Source organism: Panthera uncia, assembly GCF_023721935.1.
Source record: "Panthera uncia isolate 11264 chromosome C1 unlocalized genomic scaffold, Puncia_PCG_1.0 HiC_scaffold_3, whole genome shotgun sequence".
NCBI lineage: Eukaryota > Metazoa > Chordata > Mammalia > Carnivora > Felidae > Panthera > Panthera uncia.
In genome coordinates, this window is record NW_026057584.1 from 88,421,520 (window position 1) to 88,443,980 (window position 22,461).

The 22,461-nt window shown below is 32.7% G+C and overlaps 1 protein-coding gene across 1 annotated transcript in view; it reads left to right on the top strand.

The window, feature by feature from the left end:
• The window catches only part of LRP1B (LDL receptor related protein 1B), a 1,876,868-nt gene that overhangs the window by 1,628,437 nt on the left and 225,970 nt on the right, over positions 1-22,461 (top strand). The window contains exons 59-60 of the mRNA XM_049615676.1: positions 2,189-2,370; positions 11,530-11,729. Coding sequence (XP_049471633.1) covers positions 2,189-2,370; positions 11,530-11,729 — 382 coding nt within the window. The remainder of the gene's footprint in view (positions 1-2,188; positions 2,371-11,529; positions 11,730-22,461) is intronic.

The window sequence follows — 22,461 nt, forward strand, 5'->3', positions numbered from 1 at the left end:
AGCTGACTTGAATAGAAAATGTTATTTGATGGTAATGATACAAATCATAAAATGCATTAGGTTGGTTTGAATTTCACATTTGTACAGTGCAAGTTAATACATACTTTAAATATGAAATATGAGGCTTTTTAATCCGTATGTTTCATTATAACACTGTTACTTGCAATAAGATAAAAATAAAACTGACTAAATAACATTCGGAACCTTATTCACAGCCCTAGAAATTGTGAGGGATGCTTTTGGCTTGAATGATTAGTGCCTGAGTTTCAATTGTATTGACATATAAAAGGGGAAAGTGGAGTCTGAGAATTTATGATTGAAAAAAATTAATTACTAGACTGTAGATTGAAATTACAGCGCTATTAAAATTAACCTCCTATATTGGAAATAATTGAATGCATTTTTATAAAAATCATGAATGTTCTGATTAGACAGTATCATAATTAAATACATATCACATTCTAGATATGAGCTACTTGGCTCCTTTTCTGTGTTATGTTGAGTTTTAAAATAAAATTATTTTCACTGTATATATGCAGTAAAATATATTATAAAGACACTTCAATTCAAGTATTATAGAACCCATCAATTGCCTTAACTTTTTTGTAACCATCTATAATATCATACAGAAATTTTATTGGGAGCAATCAATTTCAAAAATATTAATAAAATCTTAAAATGTGTATATGCAGTGCCAGAGCAACCATTAGGTTGGGCTCAGGTGATTTGTAATGACTGTATTTATGTATAAACTTTATTTATGTATTTATATATAAACTGATAGTTTATAAATATCAGTATGTGGCATAGATAAGGAAATGGATTTTTCTTTTTTAATTCTTTGAAAATGTATATAAAAACTATAAAACTAACATTACCCAAGCTTGATCATATTTTTATAAGACATTTAAAATTTTAATTACCTTTATATGTTTTGAATATACTTTAATATTTTAAAGGATTAACTAATATCTTGCCACCACTAACCTATTACTACTTTAAATAATGTCATAATATAGGGTAACAAATGAATCTTTTTTTCCTATTGGGATTACTAATTCACTGATTTTCTTATTAGTGATTTTCTAATTCACTAATTCACGGATGACAATGTAAATTTTCAGCCATGCCAAATTTGTAAAATTGGAATATGGGAGAAAGAAGAAAAGATGTCTTGCAATTCAATACAGTAGATCGATACCATTGGTTGCTGAAAATGACCATGTTGTCATATGTATATGTGTATATATCTATATCTATATCTATATCAGAAATTAAAAACATACACATTTCTCAAATTTATTGCCTTTAAGTGTTGGAGCAAAGGCAACGACTGTGGTAGTCCAAATATGGATGATATAATTCCTGTACCACTTTAGGGCAAGACATAAAAGATCTAGATATAGATTTAGATATCTTCACTATTGATAACATTAGTGAAAGGATAAGTATAAACTTTCATTATTGTTTTATTTCCTCTAATTATATGACCATTGGCTTCTGTACAGCCCCAACTTTCAGTTTCTCATTTCACAGAATCCTGAAAAAACTGAGGACTCAGAAATAGTAATCATATAGACCAAGAATCTTGAGTTATTTTATATGCATCATATTTGTACATACAAAGCTTATGTTCTTATTATAGTTGATATTGTAATGGGTTAGAATCAAGCACAGCAGTTGTATGAATTTTACTTCCTTTGGTTAGGTTAAAATAGTGTATGTTCTCAAATGTACATTTCCTGTCTTGTTGTAGATAATTTAAATAGAGCATAACCAGTTGGGAGAGTGGAGAATGCTATTGGTATCTCCCCAAAATCTGTTAAAGGTTAATAACATCAATAATTCTGTGTGTATGTATCTGTATGTGATAGTTTTGCCCCTAATTTTTAGAAGACAAGTATAACAAAAATGTGCAACTCTGCAACTGTCCAACAGTTTTTTATTTTGGTGTTTACTTCTTAAATCCATATGTAATTTTCAGGGACTGATTACATATTAGGTAATTTCTCACATCACAAACAAGTAATTTTATTAGGGTAAATTTGTTCTATGTCTTATGCTTATCTAAATTCCGTTTCTAATGTTTAAATAGAATTCTATAATCTCTGTAAAAATCAAGAAGCAATTACTCGGTGCTTATTGTAGGTATTTACATTGTTAACCTTTTAAATTCTTATTTTGTTAGGTAGTGCATAACACAGCTGTTCCCAACGCACTTGCTGTCGATTGGATTGGAAAAAACCTCTATTGGTCTGACACAGAAAAAAGGATCATTGAAGTATCCAAGCTCAATGGCTTGTACCCTACTATACTCGTTAGCAAAAAGCTGAAGTTCCCCAGGGACCTGTCTTTAGATCCTCGAGCTGGGTTTGTAACATTGAGAATCTTAAATTAAAGATTGAAACTGTGGGTTACATTCAGTGTGGTAAATCTCATTCTGTAGGTTTTAACATGAAAACCAATATAAAATGTAATGTGTAGACATTCTTATTGAGAAGTCAAAAATAGAAATGTGACTCTCACAGTGAGAAAGAAAAACATTTGAAATGATGAGATTTAACAGCAGGTATTTTTAAAAGTTTTAAACAACTATTTTTCTAAGTAATCTAAATATATCAGAAATTAAAACATACAGATTTCTCAAATTTATTGCCTTTAAGTGTTGGAGCAAAGGCAACGACTGTGGTAGTCCAAATATGGATGATGTAATTCCTGTACCACTTTAGGGCAAGACACATAAGTAGTATCCATGGATAATAAGTAACCAGGTGCATTATCTGTGCACTCAAAAAGGATGGTATAGTGGAAATATTGAGAACGATTCATACTGGAGCTGTGTGTCAGTTGCATTTCATTGTGAGAAAGGAGAGCAAGTCATTGTAAGGATTAAAGCCAGCAAGCTGGAGATTCCAGGTGAGGGATGAACACACATTAAGGTGTCAGAGCTTAGGTGTCAAAGTTAGGTGTATGCCTGCTAAAGTTTTATGGATTATGACCATTATCATTCACTTTTAATTATGTTTTTTTGGTAGTTAGAGAAGGCATGCCTTTCCTTTTTTTTCTTTTTTTGCACTATAATTTAGAGTGATTATATACTCCAAAATGATCTCTGTAGAAGTTCAACCTACTCAACATGCCTGTTAAAATAGCAAATGTAGAGAAAATTTTATTTTTAAAAATAGGACACATTCACAGTAACAAGTGTTATAACTGTAGTGCTCTAAATTTTCTGCTATATAAATTAATTTTACTTAATACTTTCATGAAATCACTGCTTGTATCATAACATATTCAACAATTAGACATTGCTTCTTGCTAATAGGTTGTATCTATGTTTTTTGGTCCTTTATATTCATTTTGGCAATGTGATCATATCAAAGTATATTTTATATCTTAAGTTTAAACACTTTGGGTAGAAGCAGTACCTAATAGGAGAAGCCTTGTACTGTAGATACTCTCCTGTTTCCAAGGTAATGTGCAACTTTTAACTTTTTGCTGTATAATTATGTACCACTTTTTAACTCTTAAAGTATTTTCTTTTCCATAGCAACAGAAAATTCAAAAGAATGTCAATTCCATTTTAATCGAAACAGAATCACAAGAGAGTCTGTTTTTAATATGTTTCAGGAAATAATGACCAGATGTAATAAGTTTGACTATTATCATCATTCATTCATAAGAATGTGAATACTTTAATTCCTTCAATATTTTATCAGAAGATATTTATTTTAGCATGTTCAAAACATTGCCTTTTTCTTCAAAATCAGTATGGCTGACTTAGTTTTTCCTTTCATACTCTTTAGGATGCTTCATATTAAACAAACATTACCTGTAGGTCATAAAGGTTTGGGGAATTTACTTGTTATAAAACAAAAATGTCCTAGCCTAGTGAACATAGCTGAGTCTAGCTTTAAGTTTTATTTCTCCCAGTTACAGGTATTATTACCCTGTAAACCAAAGGCAGCCTTAAGTTGTCGTTAACATAAACCCATCCATCAAAAGTGTCAGTCAAAACGGTGAAGTACTAAATTATTGTAAATGTTATGAAAGACTCCATTGATTTCAATTTTGGATAATATTTTATTATGATATGGATATGCCACATTATAACAAAAAGAAACAGATAAAAATGGTATCTTCTTATGAAACAATTAAAGCTACCTATTTTAACACGTAAAATTTAATGACACCTTTTTGTTCATTCTGTTTTTCTCATTCCCCAGAGTGAGACAATAGGACAACTTGGATTTTAGTTTTTATGAGACTAGCTTCAGGGTGAAGTTTCCATAACTGTCTAAAATATTGTGTAATTCTTCTTCAAAATATATCAACTTATATTGTAATATTATGTAATAAAAATCCCCTTGTACCTTTCCACATCAGAATAACATTGCAATTTATGCATGTTTTGAATTTGCCAATACTACTGGCCGCTGTTTCCTGGAGAAATGTGATTTCTGTCCTGATATTTAGTGAGGAATAAGGCAAGGATTTGTTTAAAGGAGAGTAAAGATCACTGGACTAATGTAATGAAGTAACGCATGATCGTGAGGTCTGTGAATTCAAGCCCTGTGTCAGGCTCTGTGCTGACACCTCAAAGCCTGGAGCCTGCTTTGGATTCTGTGTCTTCCTCTCTTTCTGCCCCTCCCCCATTCCTGCTTGCTCTCTCTCTCTCTCTCTCTCTCTCTCTCTCTCTGTCTCTCTCAATAATAAATAAATATTTATTATTTAAAATATTTTTAATATTTAAAATAATATTTAAAATATTTTTATATTTTAAATATTTAAAATATATTAAAACTATTAAAAATATTTAAAATATTTAAAATATTTAAAATAATATTTAAAATAATATTTAAAATATTTATTATATTAAAAATATTATATTTTTTAAATAATAGTATCCCAATGGTCACAATATCAATTTGGATATGGTAGTTACTAAGTAAGAATGGTAAAGAAGATACAAGTAGACAGATCAATCATCTTCCTGATTGTTATATTGAAATTCAGCTGAGATCCAATTATCCTAATCATTCTGTTGTCTGGTTTAGTTTGAGAATTACTGTTTTAATTTATCATAAGTTTGGGGCAATTAATATTATTTACATCAATATTTATAAGAGTTGTTTATGCAGAAAAAAATACACACACACATACACATTTTAAAGTAGAATAGAAAATATAATATTAAAGCCATACTGAGCATTATTATATCTTTTTGGATGATTAACAAGTTATTTCAGGTAATCACATAGCAAAAGACCATTATGATAGACAATAAAGTGAATGTGTGATATGACTAGTTAACAGAAAATTAATGTACCCATTCATTTATTCAACTCACATTTCTTTAACATTTAGTGTACATCTGGCAGTGCTCTAGGTAGGAGTATAAAAATAAAAGGCACAGTGCTATCTCCAGGTGTTTCATGGTTCAGTGGGTAGGTAAATAAATAATTATAATACAATGCAGTTTTTTTTAAGTTTATAAAAATGGGGGGGGCGGGGGAAATAGAAAATGTTTTTATCTCAACTGGAATCAGAGAACCTTCCTGGATAAAACTAGTGGAGTAAGAATTAGCCAGTGATGCAGTGCCCTTCAGAGCAGGAGGTATTTCAGGCCAAAAGAATAAGTAAGCTCTCTGGGAAAGCAAAGAGGACTTTAAAGAACTTGTGATTGGAAGAGATTATTGCCAATGTAGGTAATGATAGTGAAAATAAATTTGGCAAGGACACATTTTATGCTTCTGTATCTTGCCTTATGTCATTCTTTCTTCGTAGAATGCCCTTCTTATTTTCCTCTAGTCTTTCTGTTTTTCCAACAAGAGCAGAAAATATCTGTTCCTATGTGAAACTTTCCCCAGTTCTGGCTAAGAAGACCCCACATATTGAACACATTCCATTATATGACTTTAAAATTTTTTTAATTTATTTTTTGAGGTATAATTGACATAAAATATTAGATTAATTTCAGGTGTATATATGACTATTATTGGTATAAATATTTATCTCTCCATCTAGAAAATGAGTTCTTTTAGCAAAAGGGCCATGGCTTGATCATTTTTTGTGCCTAATACAGAAGTTGTTAAATTCACCGCAAAAGGAAATAATAAATGGGCAACTGGATGTACACAGCAAATAGGGTTATAGCTACAGGGACATTTTACCTGCATCATTACCCAAACCAATACATCAGTATGTAAATAACCTGCATGTTTCAAGGACAAGAGTCATAAGGGAACTTTTGTTGTAAGGGAAGGAAAGGTATATCAGGAATGAAAACTCAGTTTCTGATTTCTGTGGGGAAACAAATATTTTATTAAAATAAACAGCCACATTAAACCATCCTTTCCCTACCAATTTTTAAACCTATATTCCTATATTTAGTCAAAATATACAGGAAATGAATATAAAAAAATTATAATTCAAATAAGAAACAATTGCAGTTGGAAGAATTGTCTCTGAGTATATTCCCTAAATTTTGGGGGGAAAACAGTAAAAACTGAGCAGACTTCTACTTTAATTTGTTTTAAAGAAATGTAGTATATTTCATTAAACTATAAAAGACATCCTCAGGAACCACAGAAGTCTGTTGTTATGGTTACAGCTGGCATTGTTGTGTATGTTCACACTTTGTTATAACTTACAGAGTAGATATTATTTGGGGCTGAGGTTTTTCAGATGTGATCTTGGGTAAACATTACCTACTGTATGGGTGAGATTTAGAACTCCTCTTTTGACACTTTCACTGAAGTTTTCATTTTTCAGCTTTAATTATTTAAAAAAATTTTGTACTCAGCTAGTTTTTAAGAAGTTGAATTTCAGGTGTTGAAAATACCAGTACACTAGTACAGACTTATTGAAAAACTTGAAAAAAAAAAGTATAGTAATAGGGCTTAAGTATGGAAAAGGAAATGAAATTTAGCCATCAGAAGGTAGCTACCCATAAGAGAGAAATCCTGTGTCTGTGAAGACGCATTTATACCTGAATACAGTTAAACTATACTTTTCTTGCATGCAATAGAATATACTCTTTTGGTTGATAAGTACTTAAATAAAAAAATCATGTAATAACACAAAATCCAGAAAAATCATGTAATACTATACACACAATCTGGATGCAACAGTTAACCTATTAACCAAACACAATAACCTATTAATAACCTATTAAATAAAACCAATATACAGAAAGTGTACACATTTATATGATATATATTACATATCTAGTACAGATGAATAATAATAATGTTTGCTAAACACTCCATGCTTATCAGTTTTCTAAATTTTTCCCTATAATTATTAGGGAACTAATATTATTATTTTTCTTTTCAACATGTGAGTAAATACAGGCTCACGTAGGCTAATTAAAGTGTCCTGACTCACATAGCTAGTAATATGTGGACCTGAAATTTGAACCCAATTAATCTGTTTCTAGAATTCATTTCCTTAAGACTCTGCATAGGTCTGCTTAGAGAAAAAGTTAGTTTATAAATCTAGAGACCTGAGCCCTTGTTTCAACTGTATCATAGTAGACTATGACAACACACATAATCTTATATGGTCTCAGTTTATCAGTAAAATGAAGGTATTAGGCTACATTATCTTTAAGACCTGTTACAGCATTAAAATCGTCAATTTAGTTATACTTTGTTCTAAAATCTGAAAAAGATAAAGATTATTCTTATCTTAAGCTGGCTATGAAAATAAGATTTATGTTTCAAAGAACTATCAGTGAGCACGAGATTTCTTTCATGCTTTCTTCCATCTAAGTAAAATTATTATTCCCTCTTTTGTGCCTCCATAGTAAAATAGTTTTATCATAATATTGTTTTCACTTGTTTTACATCTACCACCATTGTATTCACTGAGAGATTTTTAAACACAAAAATCATATCTGTTTATCTCGGTGTTCTAATTCTAAGAAGTATCTGGTACATAATATTGCCTCAACAAATTATTGTTTCAAAATATGTTCTCAATCTACTTAAAAATGGTTCTGGGCTGGGATGCCTGGGTGGCTCAGTCATTTGAGCCTTTGACTCTTGATCTTGGCTCAGGTCATGATCCCAGGGTTGTGTAATTGAGCCCCTCATAGGGCTTTGTGCAGAGCGTGGAGCCTGCTTGGGATTCTCCCTCTCCCTCATGCTCGCTCTCTCTCTCAGGAAAAAAAAAAAAGGCTCTTGGGTTTATTACACTTGTTACACCCGCTGACTTATTGAGGTAGATTCTCTGATCTGATTAGGAGACCTGAGAATCTACATCATTACTGCTTTGGGGGTTCCTATGTTTACAATATATACATTGTTCAATTATACATGCAATAAAAAAAAAAAGTAATTCTGTAGGACAGAAAAGCTAAAACACAGTTTCCCAAAGTTTGTTTCCTGTTTTCTATTTACTAGGAAAATAAATGCTATCACCCAAGACTATGTGATAAAGAAAGGGACACTATAGTTCCGAGAGAATCACTATGTCAGATTAAAGCATATTAAAGGCCCTCACGATAAAAAAGATGATGCTTACTTTGTTTAAAGAAGCATTTAACAATCTTGTAACCATCTTGAAAAATGTGAAGTAACATTGATCAGGGAAGAATTTGTGGATAATAGAAGGGCAAAGCAAATTATGTCTGAATGAGAAGATCTATATAATTGAAGGGGAAGGAGAAGGGCCAGTGATCTCATGGAAACAGAGAAGTGAAAATGTGGGACTGTAAATAATCCAACTTGAGCTGAACGGACACATTTTTAAATATATATTTTTAATGTTTATTTATTTTGAGAGAGAGAGAGAGAGTGTGCAAGCAAAGGAGAGGCAGAGAGAGAGGGAAAGAGAATCTCAAGCAGGCTCCACAGTGTCAGCACAGAGCCCAACGTGGGGCTTGAACTCACTAATTGTGAGATCATGACCTGAGCCGAAATCAAGAATCAGGTGCTTAACCATCTGAGCCACCCAGATGCCCTAGAACTGACACATTTTTTAATGGTGGGGAGAACTGGAAGAAGTGTGTTTGTGCCTAAAAAAGGAGAGTTTGAATGGCAAGGACAGGATTTTAGGATGAGAGCTGTTAGAGAGTTTTCTGGGACTGATGTAACAGATGTTAGACTCCATGAAATGTGCTCTTCCTATTCTTGGCATCTTGGTTCAAGGTGGTGATAAGACTAGCCAAAAAGAAAAAAAAAATTCAGATTACAAATAAAAATTGTAAATTGCTATTATATGGATGTCTGACCTTTTGGAATTCGTAATTTACTTAATGACTTCAAAAACATTATTATTCACATTCAGTAGTTTGCAATACTTTGTTGATAACATTTGATGGAGCAAACTTTTCTTTTTTTTTCTCTTTTTTTTTTTTTTTTTTTTTTTTACTTTTGGTATGTTTTTTAATTATAATGCAAACACATGTAGAGTAAATAGCTAAATAGAAATATGAATACTGCCTCTAATTAAGTCCAAATTGGCATGTTATTTTTAATGTTACAGAAGTTATTGCAATACTGCTTTAAATTTTTATTTGCTTATATTTAGTCTCAAAAACATCATGGTTGTATAGAAGCCCAAATATATTTGGTCATATCTAACATGGTTGAGAGAAGCTGGCATATGATATCATCTATTAGGGAAAAAAAAATTGCTATGTTAGTGTTACCAAGATTCAGAGTCAGTAAGGCAAGGAGGAATGTTCTGATTTCAATGAGATAAACTGTCTTTGCATTTTTACTTCTTTCTGATTCAGTTTCTTCCCCTTTATCTATACTGCCATTATCTCCAGCAAGACAGCAAGGTGTACCTCCATAAATTTACTAGAAAGAAACATATTATGTGGTTTTCTAGACACAATGTGTTTGTTGACATATGTTTGCTTTATAAATAAAAATATAATAATTCAAGATTTAAATAACTTAAAATAATTCAAGATTTAAGAAGTACACTTAATCCATTTCTGAAAGGCTTGGTATCTAGTATTATTCGATGATTTGAGGTTTTCAATTTGTGCAAAACCACATAGATATACATAAGCATTGGCTAGCAATTCCAGTATCATCTTATACAAACTTGACTGTTGTATTTCCAGATTCAAATTTGCTTTTAAATTCTCACTCTCAGAGCTCTCTGTGAATCTCAGCTCTTGAATCTACTTTTCATTTAGTCCTTACCAGATAGATACAAATTTCTCATTTTAACTGCCCTGCTTAATTAGGAGTCTTCATGATATTTTTGCTAGTAAAGAACTTTTAAAAAATCTTTATAATCCATTATCCCCTGCCTTTATGCAGAACACCCCAAAATGATTGTCAGCACAAAAATGCCCATATTTCTTACAATTATCATTTATGTTAGCCCAGTATCTGATAAATGGTTTTCCCTCAAAACTTTTATTTTGTTATAGTGTGTGGTTAAAATGTCTACACATAACTATCACTGTCAGAATGTATGAGAAAAAGTTTTCTTTAAGAAAAGTTTGATTTTAAACTGAATATGCCAGTTATAAACCATATAGAATAATTTTCATACCATATTATTTTAATTATACATTCTCCAAATTTGAAGAATTAATTGTCCATGGTTCTACACTTATTAAAAAGAAAAGAATGGATCTGGGGCAACTAATTGGGTTAGTAAGTTTCAGTTTTAGTGTTGGAAAGTGAAAAGGACATTAAAGATCCTCTAACTCATATCTTGAATTATAGAGAGAAGGAACATATTCAAAACATAAAGTGGCTTTTTCCACTATGATAAAAAATAATGGGTTTAATTAAATAGAAATTCCTCAGTAATTCCTATCACTTAAATAGTATTTACATTTTATGGGATGCAATATTTATGTTTACCTCAATTAGTTTTAGTAGCAATATAATTTTCTTCCTTTTATTGTTTTTTCCCTACTACCTGAAACACCCTACTCTAGAACTTCCAATAACATAATTGAAATCAATGTTGTCCAACATATGATTATCTAGCACTTGAAATGTGGCTAGTATGACTGAGGAACAATTCAGTCTACTTAATTTTATATGATTTTAATGAATTTAAATGTAAAGAGTCACATTTAGCTAAAGGCTACCACACTGAACAATGCATATTCAGGAAAATATAAAGTACTCCTCCATAAATCATTTTGAATTTTTCACTGGTAATGAGCCAAAAGAAAAAAGTATATATCTAGATAGTGTTATTCCTCCAACATTACAGATGCGGTTTGAAGGATTACCTCTGTTAGTTTTAGAGATCTGTACCTTGTTAACACTTGCAGATATATTATATGTTATATAATATACATATAGGGGTTTGTGTGCTATAGGAAACATGTTTAAAATTATATGGATATTTCAAAGTGTACTATATGTTTAATAAAAATCATAAGAAAAGCTTGCATTAAGGTATGCTTCTTAGAAGTTACAGTTCTTAGAGATACCAAGAATTAACTAGGGAATAGCTGAGAAAATAAGTGAAATATCATATGATGTTTTACTCCCTGAGTGTCTGTAAACAAAATTGTTATTGATTTTTTTTTCCTAGGTATTTGTATTGGATTGATTGCTGTGAGTATCCTCACATTGGCCGTGTTGGAATGGATGGAACCAATCAGAGTGTTGTCATAGAAACCAAGATTTCCAGACCTATGGCACTAACTATAGATTATGTCAACCGTAGACTCTACTGGGCTGATGAAAATCATATTGAATTTAGCAACATGGATGGATCTCATAGACACACAGGTTGGTCCAGTAGCACAAATGACTCAGTATTTTATCAGTACGTACATTATTCATTTAGAAAATATGTACACACTTATGTATTCATTATATATAATTTTTCTCATTAAATTAATTTTGTAACTTAAGATTACATGATCATGTTCCTTTATGACAATATTGGTAAATAAGAATTAGATATATTTACTCAGAACTTCTGTAATCATGTATAAAAGTCATTGACAATATTTTCTCTAATTGTACCTTTCAAAGTAGTTTTTACAGTAAATGAACAATTTTTTTCTTAGTTAATATATACATACAATCTTAACGGATTGAGATAGAAGGTTATATGCCTGTAAACATAAGATTATTATTGCAATCTGGTAGGGCTAAGTTTTTTAAAAATACCAAATAAAAGTATAGTTCTCGAAAGACAGTGAAGTAATAGCATTTAAAAGTTATCAATTCTACTGCATACATGATCAAATTTATTGTTATCTAATCAACAATGGCCACTAAAATTAAACTGGAAAACAGCCATCAAATTACAGTAACATACAGGAAATTATTTGAATATGAATGAATATAAAATTCTACAGATACTTTATTTTTCTATTTTTTATAACTCTGAGTAGATTAAAAAACTCAATATAAAGGATATGAATGAAGGAATTAGATGTGAGGAAAGTAACACTGGAATTAGGGATGACGGGGAGGTCTTAAAGAAAAATAGCTGAGGATGAGGGAATTCATAAGAGCAATGGAGAAGGACATGATGACGAAGACAGAGATGACAGAGATGTAACAGAAACCACAAATAATTCCAGTGAACACTCAAAATACTTTAGGGGTTTAAAGATGACACTTTTCCCAGAATGAAGAAGATAATTTTTTATTTATTTTTTATTTTTATATTTTAATATACATCCAAGTTAGTTAGCATATAGTGCAACAATGATTTCAGGAGTAGATTCCTTAGTGCCCCTTACCCTTTTAGCCCATCCACCCTCCACAACCCCTCCAGCAACCCTCTGTTCTCCATATTTAAGAGTCTCTTATGTTTTGTCCCCCTCCCTGTTCTTTTATTATTTTTGCTTCCCTTCCCTTATGTTCATCTGTTTTTGTCTCTTAAAGTACTCATATGAGTGAAATCATATGATATTTGTCTTTCTCTGACTAATTTCACTTAGTATAATACCCTCTAGTTCCACATAGTTGCAAATGGAAAGAATCATTCTTTTTGATTGCCGGGTAATACTCCATTGTATATACATACCATATCTTCTTTATCAACCTATCTGCCAATGGACATTTGAGTTATTTCCATACTTTGCCTGTTGTTGATAGTGCTGCTATAAACATTGGGGTGCATGTGCCCGTTAAAAACAGCACACCTGTATCCCTTGGATAAATACCTAGTAGTGCAATTGCTGGGTAATAGGGTAGTTCTACTTTAATTTTTTGAGGAACCTCCATACTGTTTTCCAGAGTGGCTGCACCAGTTTGCATTCCCACCAGCAATGCAAAAGAGATCCCCTTTCTCCGCATCCTCGCCAACATCTGTTGTTGCCTGAGTTGTTAATGTGAGCCATTCTGACAGGTGTGAGGTGGTATCTCATTGTGGTTTTGATTTGTATTTCCCTGATGATGAGTGATGTGGAGCATTTTTTCATGTGTCGGTTGGCCATCTGGATGTCTTCTTTGGAGAAGTGTCTGTTCATGTCCTCTGCCCATTTCTTCACTGGATTATTTGTTTTTTTGGGTGTTGAGTTTGATAAGTTCTTTATAGATTTTGGATACTAACCCTTTATCTGATATGTCATTTGCAGATATCTTCTCCCATTCTGTCAGTTGCCTTTTAGTTTTGTGGATTTTTTCCTTTGCTGTGCAGAAGCTTTTTACTTTGATGAGGTTCCAATAGTTCATTTTTGCTTTTGTTTCCCTTGCCTCCGGAGACATGTTGAGTAAGAAAGTACAGCAGCCAAGGTCAAAGAGGTTTTTGCCTGCTTTCTCCTTGAGGATTTTGATGGTTTCCTGTCTTACATTTAGGTCTTTCATCCATTTTGAGTTTATTTTTGTGTAGGGTGTAAGGAAGTGGTCCAGGTCCACTCTTCTGCATGTCGCTGTCCAGTTTTCCAGCACCGCTTGCTGAAGAGACTGTCTTTATTCCATTAGATATTCTTTCCTGTTTTGTCAAAGATTAGTTGGCCATATGTTTGTGGACCCATTTCTGAGTTCTCTATGCTGTTCCATTGATCTGAGTGTCTGTTCTTGTGCCAGTACCATACTGTCTTGATGATTGAAGACAGTTTGAAGTGAGGGAAGACAAATGGCTTTTTATTGAAGGCTTTTTATTCATCTTTATTGACCTAACATCACCTTTGTCATTAGGTGTTTTTATCTTCAAATAGTAAGAGGGACCTATCTTCACAGAGAGGTCCCAAAGAAAGCCCACCCAGTAGCATGGTTTAGCTTATCAGGCTGCTTTCTTCTCTGGCAGTAAGCTTAGAACAACACCCTGGGTGGAGGGAAATGGGAGGAGATGATAAGAGAGGATTATTGATAATCTTATTGCCAGGTGAGACCTTGCAAATGTGTGCCAGTGTGCAGTCCTCAGAAGGATCAAGTCACAGAGTTTAAAAGTAAATGAATAAGTAAACAAATAAAAATAAAGGAGACAAAAGTCACTGAAGTCATACCACTTAATTATTTGCCTAAGTTCTTCTCAGTTGATGTTTAAACAAATATATTATTCTAACTATCATTGCTGACAGAAAGCTTTTTGAGGTGCTTTTTTAAGGGTAAGAACATTGAGATATCACAAGTGTAGTTGGATGAGTCACTTATTTAGGTGTTGGCAATCCAATTATAGAGATAAAGAAACTCATCAGGATGCAATTTGAGTGAAGAATTATTTAAAGATGACTTTAGGATTTTAATTATAGCAAAAGTAATGTTGACAAATCAGAATCACACTTAGCATTCAGCAGTTATATCTTCTCCAAAGAATCAATAATGAAATGTTCTGCAACATTCTCAGATGATATAATTGAAAGTTTTATTGTGGTAATCAGTATTTTCCCCATGTAACTAGGAACCCATTTATTTTTAGCATCTATATAAAGCTCTAGGTTGTTGTGAATGTCTTACTTTATACTAAAACTGTTCACTGTACAATATTATTTAAACAAGTTTTGGTCAGATAAGTGAATATTGAAAACATATATTTCGGCATCAAATATTTGCCTATTTGCATTGGAGACTTCGTGTTTGAACACAAATTGTAGTTAAAAATGTTGTCTGTTAGAAACTATTGATTCCATCCCCGATTCATTATTAAAAATGATGTCAGATATGTGGGTGACTAATGCTTTGAAAACTTAATACAAAATTAAATATGTATAAATGAAACGTCTTTCAATCATGGTAGTCATGGTGACTTTGGGTAGAAGGACATATATAGCAGGGAGAAATAGCACTATATTTATTAGAGTAAAATATTTGGCTGAAAGATACCCAGGTATGATGTTATCAACATTTTAAAATTTGATTTTGAAAATACTTGGAGGCTCCAGGGGAGAAAAAGAAAGTAAAAGAGTTGATGCCATCAGAAGTATTTTCTCCTGAAGGCTTTCTCAGAAAGACTAATGAAAAATTCATTAAGCATCTTATCAGGCATCTGCCAATAACTGAATGTAAGCCAACAATTACCTAGTAGTTACTAATGAGCTACTCATTGTAGGCAGCCTAAATTATGCTAATTCCACAGTCAGTGGAAAAAGAGGCATTCATTTGTCATGTTTGTGAAGGGGAGTAGCATTTTTATATTTCTCGCACTTTCCTGGTAAAGACATAGAGAATGCTGTGGTTTCTTGATTGTGTATTTGGAGGTGGAAAATGAGACTTTGACATCAATAGTAACTTTCCCATTAGTTTGGTCACTGATCTCTTTTCTTATTCTCTTAACTAGACTAGTGTTATTGTTCTCATTTATTCTTAGAGAGTGGGACCAAAGCTTATTAAGAGTGGGATATGTCATGACAGTCATGACAAAGTAATTTGAGAATATGAAAGATATATGAGAAATTTCAGAATTTTGGCTTCCATTTGATAAGCCAAATCTTAACAATGGAGAAAAATTAAACCCTGACAGGTTTTTTTTCCTCCAAACATATTCTTATTTAACCATTCAGTAATTTCATACATGAAACATTACTTAATTATTACTTATCCAGCCTAAGAAATTCTAAAAATTCAGAATTCTATGCCCTAAACAATAGATCCGATTACCTCCATGGTATATGTGACTTACAATTTGCTTAAGAATTTCCATCTATCTTTCTCTGCTATCTCTTCTACCCAACCCACCTTCCTACCAGTCTAAACACCACATTGCAAAATTAAATAAACAAATAAACAGTCAATTTGCCAGCTTAGGCACATCTAGATGCAATCTTAGTCTTGTGAACCTCTTCCTAATGCCTCTGTATATCATTTTTCTGGTATTTACTATAATAATTATATATTGATATGGTTTAATAAAATGATGCCATAGAATATTATATATGCTCCTGGATGACTGAGTAAGTTTTATTTAAATCAAATTTTCATTAGTTCATTTTTTTTTTTTTTTAGTTTTTTGATTTCTTCCCTTTCGATATGGCCATTCAGTCATTCATGTATTCATTCAACAAATAGTGCTGGCTCTTTCGATGCCATGCCTTATGCTAGGCTCTCAAGTTACGAAGATGAATAAATTTGTGGTTTTAAAGCACTTGTAATAATGGAAAATACTGCTATGCAAGTAAAAACATAAATTAGATTGGGGTTAGAGGAATATGCAAAATATTTTGAAAATGCATGGAGTAGTAAGAAAGCTATTGCTGAAGTAAGGGAATCTTTGAGAAATGTGAGATATTGGTACAAGTTCTCCATATGGCGAAATGTATAAAGGATTCTTCACACAGAGGGAACAGCATGTGCAAAGATGTAATAGAGTCTTGAAGCAGCATGGGGTTTATACAATTTTGCCATGACTAGAAGTTATATAAGAGGGAGATAATGTCACTAGATGAACATGGGCAAATTTAGGCCAGATTGTGACAGACCTTGTATGCTAAATAATTTGGAATTTATTCTCTAGGTCATAGGGAGCCATTGATGGTGTTTAGCTGAAAGAGTGCTGTCATTAAACTTGACAACAGTATGGAAAATGAAAGACCCTAGAAAAGCAACCAATTTAGAGGCTGTTAAAATATTTTAGGAGAAAATACTTGAAGTGATTATAGCTGTGATAATGGGGATAAAGTATTACATTCAAAAGTTAATTGGATAAAAAACATAGGAGAGAGATGCATCTGTAAGCCTAAAATAGGAGAAATATTGGTGGTCAAGGTGCAAATATTAAGTGAATATTTTATATTATGCACTTATCTAGGGAAAAAGAACTTCTAATTTTGATGACATTAGTATCACATATATTTGTCCATTTTACAAGGAATTTAATAAGTACCAAATTAGGCATAACTTAGAGATTCTTCTTGAAAAGCTCTGCTTTGATGAGAGGTACATTAACTTTAACAAAAGGGTCAGCATAAGAGGAATTCTAAGGATATGATTAAACAACCTCTAATGTAATGTATCTTTCCCTAAAAAGCATTTCAGAACACCTGATAATTTATCTGGAAGAAAGATTGAAATTGAATGATTCTTTCTCTTCTTACTTTCACTTGAGATATAAAATACATCTAGTTAAAGATTAGATAATTTTAGAATATTCTTGTATTGAAATGCTTAGTGTTTAAATGTATAAGTGTCTTTATATAAAAATAAAATATTCTAAATATATACACAATAATATTCTTGTAGGTATATATGTTTGGGACTGATTCCTACCAGTCTCAAAGTGCAACAATCCTCAGAGAATTGTAGGCTTTGATTTTGGATAAGAAGTAATAAACCTTTAGGGACCAGGGTGACTTAGTCTGTTAAGCATCTGACTTCTGCTCAGGTCATGATCTCTCGGTTCGTGAGTTCAAGCCCCATATCAGGCTCTGTGCTGACAGCTCAGAGCCTAAAGCTTGCTTCTGATTCTGTGTCTCCCTCTCTCTCTGCCCCTCCCCTGCTCATGCTCTGTCTCTCTTTGTCTCTCAAAAATAAATAAAGGTACTAGTTCATTTGGGATAGTAAAGAGAACAAAAATGTTGCTTAAAAATGTACACCCTGCTTTAGTGGGACATTTTGATGTTACAGTTTGTTATTTCCAAACTAACTGTATCTCCTGCCTATAGAAAAACATCTAGATCTTATTTCAAAATTTGTGCTGCAAATTTCTGAAATGAGACCAAAGATCTTTTGTCATTGATTTCATGCACTTTAAAAAGTAACAGCCTTCTCTGAATGAACTATCTATGAAATAGGTTATATAATATCTCCTGAGAAAAAATTTTTTCGATAACTTTGCATAGCTACCCCAACTCAGAGATTTCGTTTTCCATTTAAGGAAAGAAAATTAAATTCCACAAAATTCTAGTCTTTAGAACAAAATTTCATTCTGACTGCTTGTATCAAACTACATGACATCAGATTTCATTTTCCTCCTATTCTGTTACAGGTGCCACTGAAGTTGAGATACCTTAGAGAGGTAGCTATTTTCTTGACAAAAAGGCTGAAAATAGTTTGTGATTAGTATTAACAATAGGGTGAGCTAAGAAAAAGATATGTTTGACCGTGAATTTTTCAATTTATGTATTCAAATAAATACATAAAATTAATTTTTTCTAGTAAATATTTATCAGAATATTCTTCTTTGTATCCCAGAATGATTTAACTTGTGTAAATTCAGTTGGTCACATACATATTTTATCCAGCATACTGGAAAAATGCATACTCATAACTGCTAATTTCTCTGAAAAGGAATCGTTGGTTATGATTCCAAACTACAGTTTATCACTGAACCGTCTTTTAGTCTGTGGACAGATTGTTGAAAATTTCATGCAATTATGTTGACTATGGCTCCTCATTTATTTCTATATTCCTTGACCTGAAGAACCTTACATTGAAGTGTCAATATTGTAGTCCACCTCAATTGTTTGTTTATTGTTCTGAGAATCCAGTTTGTGTTATGAGGGGGCAGTTCTGTGTTTGGATTTAAAAATCCAAATCATAATCCATGCAGTGATCATCTAATTAATGTTGGAAAAGGAATCCAAGTCTCAGCATGCTGCTGGTGAAATAGCATAAATATATATACGAAGGGTTTTGTTCTAAGAAGTCACTTTGAAAACACTGAAAAAAACAATGGGAGCATGTTGTGCTTATGTATTTTGAAACTCAGTAGCTCTTGCATTTGGGTCTGTAGAATATTTAAATACACACTGAAACCAAAAAAGGAAGGGAATCTAATAAACACCACTCTCCAAATTTACAATATTCTAGAGTGTTTCTTTCTTGGTAGGATATTTCATTTTAGTACTTTTGGAAAAAAAATCTCTATCATTCACAGTCCATTACAAACAGTAGACTTCACAGGCTATTTTATGCCAATGGTGTTGATGTGCTGCTGTTTACAATACAATAAAAGTTAATGGAAGGGAGCAAAATACAATTCAGTTACTATAGAAATGTTCCTGAAACAGTAAAATAAATTGAAATTAACTGCCATTTCTAAAAAGTCTTAGAATTTCAGTGTCAATCATGTCTTTCAGTTTTGTTCCTTGAATAGCACATGTTACCTTACATTGTGTATATGTTTAAATAGATTATTATTTTGCAAATGCCACATATATTCCATATACTTTTTGAAATGGGAAATTTTAAGTATTACCCTAGTATGACTTTTCAACCACTTTCAAAAATCTTATCCATCTTAAATAAGAGGCAGTGGGGTATGGGGATCAGTAGGTCTGGCTTTGTTCCAGGTTACTCTCTAAGCAGGTTGCTTTGCCACAATATGGTTCAATGTTTTTATCTATAGAATGGGGTTTTTTATTTAATAAGTGACTTTCTAACATTTCTGAAAGGAATTTAGCTGAGGTTGGAACTGGGAGAGAAGACTGTTTTATCAATTACTTCACCTACCCCTACTTATTCTTAGGACTACCTAGAGCACATTTTAAAATGCTTGTAATATGTTACATTATTCTCTGTTTTTTATTCTGGAACCATATTTGTAATTGTAAGAATTTGCAAAACCCAGATAGTAAACTCATGTAAATGGCTCTATTGATAACTGTCCCATAGGTAAAGTCCTTTTTTTAAGCTTCACAAACACATTCCTAGTGCATGTGTGGGGGCTATCATAACTCCTATATTTAGTTCTGATAATCGCCTCTGAAAACACATTGCCAAATGTCTATGAAGATTTGTATCACCAGCAGAAAAATTCAGAACCTTTCAAAGCAACAGTACTATATGTTTACCAAGTGCACAAAGCAATGTTGCTTTGTTTAGAGACTGGAAAGCAGTGTCCTGGTCAAGAGATGATATTTATAGGCAGAGTGTAGTTTTCAAAATAAATGTACTACAATTTGCATTGTCTGCTCTATAAATACTCACATTCATTAACAGAAATACTCTTTTTAGGTATTAAATATTGAAATGGCCATATTTGACCTTCTATTATGAATAACTTAAAAATATGTAGATGAGAGAGGGTGCCTGGGTGGCTCAGTTGTTTAATAAGTACCTGACTTTGACTCAGGTCGTGATCTCACAGTTTGTGAGTTTGAGTACCAAATCCGGTGAGTTCGAGTTCCGCTGCGGGTGAACATGAGTTCCTCTTTGGTTAAAACACAAGCCCCGGGGGAGCCCCACTTTCTCTCTCTCACTCTTATTCTCTCTTTCTCTGCCTCTCACCCACTTACGCCCCCCCACCTCAAAAAAATATAGATGAGAGATGAGAGAGAGGAAGTTGTTGTTTTATTAAACCACATATTCTTACTCTATATGGAGAATGTGTATTATTTGAAGTGGATGCCTTTAGCCTCTAATGGCTTTAAGGATGCCTTTAGCCTCTTACTAATGGCTTTAAAGAAGAGCTCTAAATACAGCACTAATTTCTATGTTCTCCATCTATATTACATTCATTTCAATAAGTATACATTTAAGTGTCCCAGTATACACTAATTCATTAAGGAAGGACATATAACTATTGTTTGGATATTTGATCGGTGTTTAAAAGATGTCCTCATATTATAGAGTCTCAGGTAGTAGCAGCTCAGATCTGGTATGCACTATGGCATATGCCAAATAGAAGAAATTAATTTTTATTCCCTTCAAGGTTTCACTGATGGATAAACTTTTTGAAAAATTGTGTTCATATTGAAAAAAGTAAATTTTGAAATTCTATCATAATATTTGGAAATGTTGGCTATCCTTAGTGTTCTTGCCATTTCTTAATGCCTTTATTCATTTCAAACAATGGACTTTGGACCCATTTGCCCGAAATTTTATTTACAATACTGTTACCATTAAGTAGGGTTGTGTTAAAGAATAGGCAGGAAAAGTGTTCATGGAGGCAAATATTAAATGGAACATTTCTTACCCTATTGTAGATAGTTCTGAGGAAGTACTTATAAGAAAAAGAGGATTCTGCAATCAATAACACTGAAGGGGATGCATAATTACTGACAAAGAACAAATGTCTTTGGCCCTAAGGTTATATAAAGCACTTTCTTTTTGATGGGGTGTTGGTAGCTACAGCTACTGGCTCAGCAGTCATGCTCTGGAAATTAGTAGACTGTGGCCATTTTGCCACCCACCCAGTCTTCTCTGTCACTTCTCATAAACTAAAATCCATTATCCACCCACTTACTGACCACTGTCATGGATCTCCCACTTTCTTTGGCACATTAAACTACTTTCTTTCATCATCTAATTTTATTGTGTGTTTTCCAGCGTACATTTTCTTTAGCCTTACTTTAATCTCACCTCATTTTTTCAATGCTAAATGTTTCTCTCTTTTTCATTTCATCCTTTTGTTTTTGTTTGTTTGTTTGTTTGTATGTTTTCATGCTCTCTTCCATTAATTTATGCCCTAGCTTCTCTACGTAGCTTGTTGTACATTATTTTTCTGGAATGGTGTGAGGGAAAATTGTTAGTATCAAGGTCTCTCAGAATAGAGGATTAGTGAGCATCCTGATCCTCTTTTCTGAATACAGATGGTGTTTTCATCAAGCTTAATAGTTTGTACCGTACTGCCTAGACAATGAGTATCGTTGATTGTTTTTGATCTGGGAAGAGATATAAGAGATAAAAAATATGTGTGTACATTTCGGATGCCAGGGTGGCTCAGTCTGTTAAGCAACTGACCCTTGACTTCAGCTCAGGTCATGATCCCAGAGTCTTGGAATTGAGCCTTTCACTGGGCTCTGCACTGACAACATGGAACCAGCTTGGGATTCTCTTTCTCCCTCTCTCTCTAACCCTCCCCTGTTCATGCTTGCCCTCTCTGTCTCTCTCTCAAGATAAATAAACTTAAAATGTAAATATATTTCATATATATTGAGATATATATATATGAAATACTACCTGGAGGGAGTTCTAGTTGGCCTACCTTTACTTCTTTGCCATGTTCCAAGTTCTAGAATGCAGACCTCTGTGGACTGAATCACCAAGGCTCTGTCATCTTCTGCCTTCAGGTTGAAATGAATCCATGGGAAACATTGACAGGAGATTAGAATGTGGATGGAGGAAGATGTTGGAATATTTATTTATTTCCTTTCCCTCTTGCTTACCCACAGTGGTTTGGCAG